Source organism: Nannospalax galili, unplaced genomic scaffold (genome assembly GCF_000622305.1).
Source record: "Nannospalax galili isolate Female #2095 unplaced genomic scaffold, S.galili_v1.0 scaffold1750, whole genome shotgun sequence".
Classification (NCBI taxonomy): domain Eukaryota; kingdom Metazoa; phylum Chordata; class Mammalia; order Rodentia; family Spalacidae; genus Nannospalax; species Nannospalax galili.
In genome coordinates, this window is record NW_008329031.1 from 888,765 (window position 1) to 898,390 (window position 9,626).

Sequence of the window (9,626 nt, forward strand, 5' to 3'; positions counted from 1 at the left end):
AATGCCAGCTTGATCTCACTGCTCTGTTCTGTGACTTTAGGATTTGCTCACACCATATGAGTCCTAATCCAGTATTTTCCTCCAGTTATCATTGAGGGTGTTGTGATGTAATTGAATGGGGACGTGGCTGACTCGAATCACCTAGTGTCCTACCATTGTTTTCCTTCCTTCAGCCATTGAATTACATTGGTAATCAGTTCAGAGTTTGTTTTCTAACAGAACCCAAGTATATTGAGATGAATTGACGTGGAAGTAAAATGATTAAGATTTCTGTTCTGATAAGCAAAGTAGATGAAAGATTTTTAATGATGCCAAAATATTTGTTCAATTTTGAATAGTGATAGCATTTTTTAAAAAAAAACCCAAATAATCAGAAAAAATTTTATGCTTGGCTCATTCATTTGTAATCTTAGTTCAGTTTAATTGGAAATAGTGTCCCCTTGGGCTTCTCTCTTTATTCCTGAATCATTGTTCTTCCTTGTAATGTCATTGTTAAATACTGTGGTTAAGAGATTCCTTACTAGACAGCCAGAGTGAAGGCACCGAGGTTTTCTTTGCCCTCTTTCACCTTTGAAGATGATGGATGAAGGTTGTGGTTGGCCATGTTAGGACAGGTGGCTGCCTTGGATGAGGCTCTGTGGATGATGGCGCGATCGATGGCACTGTAATTTCATGTTCATCCTTAAGGGCAGAATGCTCCCTGTGACCAGAAAGTGAGGATAAGGATAGGCCCCTCATTTATGACCACACATTTCCTGCTGGTGTTTCACATTTTGGAGTTTTGTTTTTCTTAGTGATTATTAGCATTAACTCACAGACTCCAGTGGGTAGTGTGAAGGGAATGGAGAAAGTTTCCTTCTCTTCCCTTACATGATGAGACTGCATTATTCTTCTACAGTGCAATGGAAGTAATGACCAGATAAAACTATAGTGATACTATGTGTGTTTATATTTGTTATAAAGAAAGAGCTATATAATTAAATGATAAAATCTTCAAAGTAATACATTCACTCTTTGGTTAATCAATGTGTTTATGTTATTATCTTAATCAAGAGACATCTGTTGAGCACTTGGTCTGTTCTATGTGGGTAAAGCCTAAAGTCATTTGTTATTACTGAGGAAAAAAGATACTGGGTAGACAATACAGATTGTTACCATCCAAAATGTAGACAAATCAAGAAAAGGCAAAGTAATGCCTGTTCCTCTTTGCAGGCTGACCAGTTGATGTTTGCTCTGCATTTTGTTCGAGGCATGCATCCTGAACTTTTTCAAGAAAATGTAAGTAAATTGAAGGAAGAAAATGCTGGAGCTACTTGGGAAAAGCAGATGGGTTTCTACTTACATTAGAAATTACTGTAGGCTATAATTTGTGTAAAAATGTGTTCATCTTTACCAAATCAGCAGTCGGTCCTGAGATACTGTTTTCAGTGCTCTTTCCCTGTTGGTGTACTCAGTATTCCAGAATGGTGGAAGGAAAGGAATCTATGTAATTCTCCATGAATTCAGGTTTCGGCGAACAAGGCCCATTTACTGAGCATACCAGAAGAGTCGGCTTCCTGAATGCCTGTCCTGTGCAGTGGAACTGAAAAGGGAAAAGTGAGACAGTATGGGCCTGCAACCACATCAAATTGCATCTGTTTACGTGTCAGAGTAGGCAAGAAAGCAAGAGGGAGACAGCTAGGAGGAGCTTCTTGGAACCCATAGGATTGTGCTGTCTTCTTTGTCCAACATGTTTTATCTGGCCTGTCATATAATACATTTGATACTCACTTGAACCTTACGTGAACGACACCTAACTCATCCATCTCTGGTGTGCTTATTTAAGAAAAAAAATTGAAAGTAGTACTTTTAAAAATATTTATTTATTTATTTATTTATTTATTTATTTATTTATTTAGACAGGGTCTCCTTGTAGCCCCAGCTGGCCCAGGCTGGCCTCGAACTCACAAAGATCCGCCTGCCTCTGCCTCCCAAGTGCTGGGATTAAAGGCGTGCGCAACCATGCCGGGCTGAAAGTAGTACTTTTTAAATGAATATTTTTGTTGAGTTTTTGTGCATTTCATACAAAAAGTATTAATCATATTTAGACTCCCTCCCCCATCTGCAGCCCCCAATATCCTGCCCCCCCTTTATCTCATACATTCTGTCATATATGTTAAGTTCTATCTGGTCAAACTTTTATACTGAGATGTACCTTGATGCAAGTTCATCCACTGGAATCTTGTCAGCCTACCTAGAGTCTCTCCCTTAAGAGCAACTCTCCCTCACCCAGCAGCAATCAGTTGCCAGTAGTTTCTCAGCTAAGGTTGGGGCCTGCTGCCCATTCCCCCAGTTCCATGCTGGGTTGAGTCAGCATGAATATTGCGCATGCTGACACCATTGATGTAAATTCATATAAGCAAGGTCCCAGAGGCCTGAAAGTCTGTTTCCTTACGTTCATGCACCCAGCCTTGCTTTTATAATCTTTCTGCCCCCTCTTCCCCAATGGTCCCTGAGCCATGGATGGATGAGGTTTCACATAGGAGTCCTATCCAGGGACACGCACTCTGCGGTCTCTTATTTGCTACACCTTGGCCAGTTGTGACCTTCTGTGTGTGTTGCACTCTGTTGCATGAGAAAACCTCATTGGTGAGAGTTGAGGAATGTATTAGTATTCTGTCTCCTCCCTATGTGTTCCATGCACCTCAAGTGTCAAGATTCCACTATAGATGTGTCACTTAAAACTGGACATCTCTCAGTTACATAGTCTTTGTGTGTGACCAGTATTTTTTATGTAAGTATGATAAAGTAAGAATTCAGCAGCAATGGTGTGAAGCTGGTACAATTTTGACTTGGTGTCTAGCCCTGCTTGGTTGGATTTTAATTATCTTCTGGAGTCATGTCATTCAAATAGAAACACAGACCACACAGGTCTGCTTGTGCTCTTCCCTTTTCTGTAATCCACTTACTCTGGCTCATTAATGTAGATTCTCCCGAGATTAGTAACTTGGCTCTTTGTATTAATTTTGATGTCTTTCCTTTTCATATTTTTTAAACCATGGTTAGTATGGTTTCAGATCTCATATTCTTTGTTTTACTTTCCTGGGGTATAAATGGATTACCTTTGGGAAATGGGACCATTTTTCTCATACAAAGTTAGCAATACCCATAAGTTATTGGAAGTACCTTTCTTAATTTTACCAAGCACGGACACTAAACTTGGGGAACTTTACTGCTCGTGTATTAGTGAGGAATCCCACTGAAAGAACATTTGAATGTTTAGATATTGGATCCGGCATGCATCCTGTACTGAATCATACCATACTGTACTGTATGGAAGAAGCAGGGAGATGTGATGGGAAAGGAGGATTTTCCTTATGTTCTTAGGAAGTTGCGTTGTGAGCTATCTTAGAGGAAAAGTGAGTTAATTCTGTATCCAAGTTCCACATTGTGCCCCTCATGTTTCTATCCAATAGGAATGGGACACATTCACAGGTGTGGTTGTTGGAGACATGTTGCGGAAAGCTGTAAGTTGAAATGTTACTTCACTTCTGGGGATTAAAAACTCTGGTCTTTGGCTTTATGAAATACAGCTTGTTTCATAGGAATTTAAAACTACTATTGAAATTATACTTTCGTTAGAGGAATATGTCCTGACCTGTGCTGCCTTTCTATAAAATGGACTTAATATATTTCTACACTTTGGAAAACATGCATTCTTTAGTGAATAGCATGAACTACTTAGAAATTAATGTTGCTCATTTTCTTGGAGTGTTTGTTTTGTTCCAAGGAAAGTGTTATATTCTTTAAGAAAATCAAACCTAGTACTCTAGGAAAATTTTCTTACATATGTCTTAAGTTTTAAAAATTACTTTTCAAACCTTTAAAAGACTATATTGAAACGTGTAACTTTTCTATAATAATTTTCTACTTGACTAAATAACGGACAATATTCTTTAAACCACTATGCTGAAAATGTAGCACAATTTAGATTGTGTCTGAAATATAAGATATAACTAAAAATAATGTAATCTTATGAGTTTCTAAAGATATTTAATTTTTTTTTCTTGTTTCATGGAAGCTTAAACACAGTGAAGATAAATGCATTTGTCTGAATGGGCCTCTCTACCCATATTACATAGAGTTTTGCCATGGTGACTAGTTAACTACAAAGAAGTAACATATACAATGTTTGGTTTTTTAATTTGTGCTTTTAAAATAGCTTTTCCACAGCTATTTTTTAATATTTTGAATTTTACCAAATATGCAAAAGAAAATAATTGCTTTTATTGAAGGACTCTCAACAAAGAATACGTGATCAGCTTCCATCTTGGATAGATCAGGAAAGAAGCTGGGCTATGGCAACGCTGAAGGTATTTCTTTTTAAAATTATTTTTTTAATGTCTCTGTACATGTACTGCATGTCTGTGCACATGTGTGTGGGTTCATGTGGGGACCAGAGCTCAACATCAAGTTACTCAATCCATTGCTTTCCGCCTTATTTTTTATGTTTTATTTATGTTTAGAAAATATTTATTATTTTTGTGTTTACAGCCTAGTACATGAGTTCCCTCCCATTGAGTGACCCTTAATTCCAATTAGAATTGTTGTTTACCTCCAATAAAAAAAAAAATGCCACTGTACACCAATAGCAAGTTTTCTGGGCCAGTCATGGTTGTTTATTAGGCTTCACAGCTAAGTGTAACCATTGACTGGTTTCCTCCCTTGGCAGCTAGTAGCAAGTATGAGCGCTAGTCTTCAGGGAGACTTCCAGGTCGGTTCCAGCTCCACTGCTGCAAGTCCTGTATCCAAGGGTGTCCTGTCTTCAGTAATAGGGTCTTACCTTCCACGTTCTGGGGAGACAGTCAAGGGTGATGTCAATAGCTTATGTTATTTTGGGAGTCTCATGGTCTACCCTTACTAACAACTCAAAGGGACGTTTCTCCTGCCTGGCGCTGTGGTTTTGTTATATACTCTTCAAGTATACACATGCACTCATATATGTATATGAGTATGTATATTTATGGTTTTGATTTGCATTTCCCTAACTTCTAAGGCTGTTGAGCACTTTCAAAACTTAGCCATCTTTATTTCTTCTTTTGAGAACACTCTTGAGATCCATGGCCCATCTTTTAGTTGGGTCATTTGTTTTCTTGCTTCTTTGTTTGAGTCCTTTGTGTATTCTGGATGTTCATCCTCTGTTCTATGAATGGCTGATGAAGGTTTTCTCCTACTCCACAGGCTTCCTCTTCACTTGATTGATTGTTTTCTCTGATGTACAGAAGCCTTTTAGTTTAATGACATCCCTTTTGTCAATTGGACCTTAATTCCTGAGTGACTGATGTCCAATTAGGAATTCCTTTAGTGCATTTGTATCTTATAAGGTAGTGCCTAAGTTTTCTTCTGACAGTTTCAGAGTTTCAGGCTTCACATTGAGGTCTTTGATCCATTTTGAGTAGACTTTTGTTCAGGATGGTAGATAAGAGTCTAATTTCATTTTTCCACATCTGGAGATGCAGTTTTGCCAGCACCGTTTGCTAAAGATGTCTTTCCCCCAGTGTGTATTCTTCGCACCTTTTAAAAATATCAGGTGGTTGTAATTGTGTGCACTCATGTTTGGGCCTTCACTTTTGTTCCATTGATCTACAAGTCTGTTTTTGTGCCAATACCATGTTGTTTTCATGAGTATGGCTCTGTGATATAGACTGAGATCTGGTATGTTGACCCCTTCCCACTGTTCTTTGTACTCAGGATTGCTTTGGCTATCCAGGGTCTTTTGTATTTCCATATGAATTTTAGGGTGGACTTTTCTATTTCTCTGAAGAATTTCACAGGGATATTGATTGGGATTTCACTGAAACTGTAAATTGCTTTTGGTAGGATGGTCATTTTCACTTACATTGATTTACCAATTATTGGGCATGGGAGATCTTTCCATCTTCTTGTGTCTTCCTCAATCTCTTTCTTCAAAGATTTAAAGTTTTCATTGAATAGGTCTTTAATGTCTTTGGTTAGATTTATTGCTAGATTTTTTTTGTTGCTATTTTGAATGGGAATGTTTCTGTGAGCTCTTTATCTGATTGCTTTTTATTGGTATATAGAAAGGCTACTGGTTTTTGTAGATTGCTTTTGTAACCTGCCACTGTGGTGAAAGTATCGATCATTTCTAGAAGATTTTTGGTGGAATTTTTGGGATCTCTTATATGTAATACCATATCATTTGCAAATCGGATAATTTGACTTCTTTTTTCCAGTCAGTACCCCTTTAGTTTCCTTCTCTTATTGCTCTAAAGTCTCAAGCACTATATTGAAAATGAGTGTGAATAGCAGCCAGCCATGTCTGGTTCCTGATTTTGATGGGAATGTTAATGTTTATATCCATTTAGGATCATGTTGATTGTGGGTTTGTTGTATAGAGCTTTAATTATCTTATGGTATGGTCTTCTATCCAATCGAGTTCCCTCTAGGACTTTTCTTGTTTCTATTGATATGATCATGTATTTTTTTTGCCTTTAAGTCCATTTATATGATTTATTACATTTATTGACTTACATATATTAACCATCTCTGCATCTCTGGAACACTTGATCATGTATAATTTTTTGATGTTTGCCTCTATTCAATTTGTGAGTATTTTGTTCAGAATTTTTACATCTATGTTCATTAAAGGTAAATGCCTATAGTGTCCTATTTTTATTGTGTCTTTGCATGGTTTTGGTATTAGAGTAATCCTGGCATCATAGAAGGAGTTTGGGAGTTCTTCCTCCGTTTCTATTTTTTTGAATAATTTAAGTAGTACTGATTGTAGATCTTTAAATGTCTGGTAAAATTCTGCTGTGAATCCATCTGGTTCTGGGCTCTTTTTAGTCAGGAAGCTTTGTATTACTGTTTGGATTTCCTTACTTGTTATGGGTTTGTTTAAACTATTGATCTCTTCTTGGTGGTTTCCATGAATTTAGAAATTGATTTCTTTTAGGTTTTCCAATTTAATAGAGTGTAAGATTTTTAAATATTCCCTTACGATGTCCTGGATCTTTTTGGTGTGTGTTAATGATGTTTCCCCTTTCGTCTCTTTTCTTTGTTGATTTGAATTTTCTTTTTCTTTTTCTTTTTCTTTTTTTCTTTTTCTTTTTGGTTAACTGGACTAAGAGTTTTTCTTTCTTTTTTTATTTTTATCTTTTCAAAGAACCAGCTCTTAGACTCATTCTATTTTATTTGTTTTTATTTCATTAATTTCTGTTCTGATTTTTGTTATTTCTTCTCCTCTACTGGGTTTAGGGTTGGTTTGTTCCTACCTTTTCAGAATCTTGAGTTGTACTGTTTAGTCATTTATTTGGGCTCTTTCTGATTTTTTAATGTAGGCACTATTTTTATGAAATTGGGTACACTAGAGTTTGGTACATATAGTTCATGATTGTAATATCTTCTTGGTCAGTTGTTCCCTTGATCAGAATGGCGTGACCTTCTTTATGTCTGCTGATTAACTTTATTTGAAGTCTATTTTGTCAGATATAGAATTGCCATGCTGCTTATTTCTTAGGGCCATTTGCTTGGAATATTTTTTCTATCCTTTCACTTTAAGGAAGTGTCTATCCATGAAGGTGAGATGAGTTTCTTGAAGACAGAAAAAGATGGGGTTTGTTTTTTAATCCTTTCATCTAGCGTGTGTCTTTTGACTGGGCAGTTAAAGCTATTAATATTTAAAGTTATTGTCGAAAGGTTTGTATTGGTTCTTTTGATTTTTATATTGCAGGGACTGGATGAATCCAGGCAGGGTAGTCAGGAGCTCTCCAGGAGGGTGAAGGAGCCCTGGTTAGTCAGGTGCTCTCTGTCAGCCTCAGCAGGACTGGGCCAAGGCAGAGCAAATGGGAACAGAATGGGTCATCCCCTAATATCCAGCAGGGAGGACCTGAGCCCTGGAGGTGGGAGGGACTAGAGATGCTCCCAAACTAGGGGTGTGGGAATGGTGAGAGTTGGGCAACTCACCCCAGCGAGTCAGACACTCTCAAGTGGCCTTGGCGGGACAGGGCCAAGACCCAAGGAGAGCCGGTGGGAACAAAATGGCTCAACCTCTACTGGCCAGCAGGGAATCCCACCTTACTTTTTTTTAATTTTTAAAAATTATTTATTATTATTATTTTTTATTTAATAACCACATGATTGGAAGAGTCATGCATTTCATTGCAGCTTTCATATATTCAGTAACAATTTCCAGAGCAAGGATACATCTTTCAAAGTGGCTGTAAAGTTTTAGGTTCACAGTTAATACAGCTATGCAATATTGAACTCAGTATAAACCCTGTAAGACATAAAATTGAATGACTTTTTAACCTTTAAAGAAGATCTCCATTTCATTTTAAAATGTGCTGTTTCCTAAATTTTTAATGCTACTAACACTTAGATGTTTGCACATGTGTCTTTAATCTCTATGTATCTGATTATTACTAGTCACCATCGGTTACACTCGGCACCTTGGCACCTGAGTATAGATATAAAAACATCACGTAGATTTCAATGGTAATATTTATCACCTCTACTAATTAATATGAAGTAAATTTTTATGCTTCCTCCTCAAATATGTCTTTTTTTAAAATTTGTTGATTTTTTTTGTGTGTGTATCATACAGAACATCCCAAACAATCTTATTTATCTATTACCCACATCCCAAATGGCACCTTACCATAGCACCCCCCCACACACTAGAGCCCATATACTCTGTCATCCCTGTTACTGTTCACTGTGTTGTTGGGCCCCCCAGACATTCCCCAGTTCTTGTCCATCTACTGAATCTAGTCAACCTATCAGAGTTCCTTGTTTTAGGAAGATCAGCTTTTCCTCATCTAGCAGCAATCAGTTGCCAATATTCCTTTAGATGAGTTTGGGGTCTTCTGTTCATTTTCCCAGTTCTATGTTGGGTTACTGTCTGGGAGTCTCTTGGCCGACCCTGGCCAGTAACTCAAAGGAAGGTATCACCTCTCTGGCATTGTTTCTTGTTACATGGCATTTAGCTATACACATGGACTCTTAAATAATTATATTGACCCCATTAATCTTTGGTTATACTTTCCTTTTGGGTGTTGAAGACCTACAATTGGCCCAGATAAACCAATTTGTTTTTACACTTAAGGTTTTTTAAGGATCTCTTCCTCAGGGGTAACATGGGCTTGGGAGGAGCCCCTGGCTCCATTCTTTAACCAGTTCCATCTATGTGAAGATAAGTCAAAGGTCCTGCTCAATCATGGCTGGCTTTGTTTGGAAGCATGGAGGAAATGTTTCTCTGTGTTGACCCTTCTCTTTGTAGACTGGACACTGGTTCAAGTCCATCTGGTGGGGTCTCCATGGCCTCCTTGATCAAGGTGACATTTGACTCACCACAGTTACAGGACATTTTGAGAGATGCTCATAGTACCCTGGATAAGTCAAAGGTCCTGCTCAATCATGGCTGGCTTTGTTTGGAAGCATGGAGGAAATGTTTCTCTGTGTTGACCCTTCTCTTTGTAGACTGGACACTGGTTCAAGTCCATCTGGTGGGGTCTCCATGGCCTCCTTGATCAAGGTGACATTTGACTCACCACAGTTACAGGACATTTTGAGAGATGCTCATAGTACCCTGGAACTAGTCGACCTAGGAGGGCGGAGGGCAAAAA

At 37.9% G+C, this 9,626-nt stretch overlaps 1 protein-coding gene across 2 annotated transcripts in view; it reads left to right on the plus strand.

The window, feature by feature from the left end:
- Dync2h1 (dynein cytoplasmic 2 heavy chain 1) overlaps window positions 1–9,626 on the plus strand; it is a 273,560-nt gene that overhangs the window by 153,586 nt on the left and 110,348 nt on the right. For both annotated transcript variants that reach the window (XM_008829984.3, XM_008829990.3), the window contains 3 exons: window positions 1,213–1,278; window positions 3,456–3,506; window positions 4,275–4,352. In XM_008829984.3, the coding sequence (XP_008828206.1) occupies window positions 1,213–1,278; window positions 3,456–3,506; window positions 4,275–4,352 (195 nt within the window). The remainder of the gene's footprint in view (window positions 1–1,212; window positions 1,279–3,455; window positions 3,507–4,274; window positions 4,353–9,626) is intronic.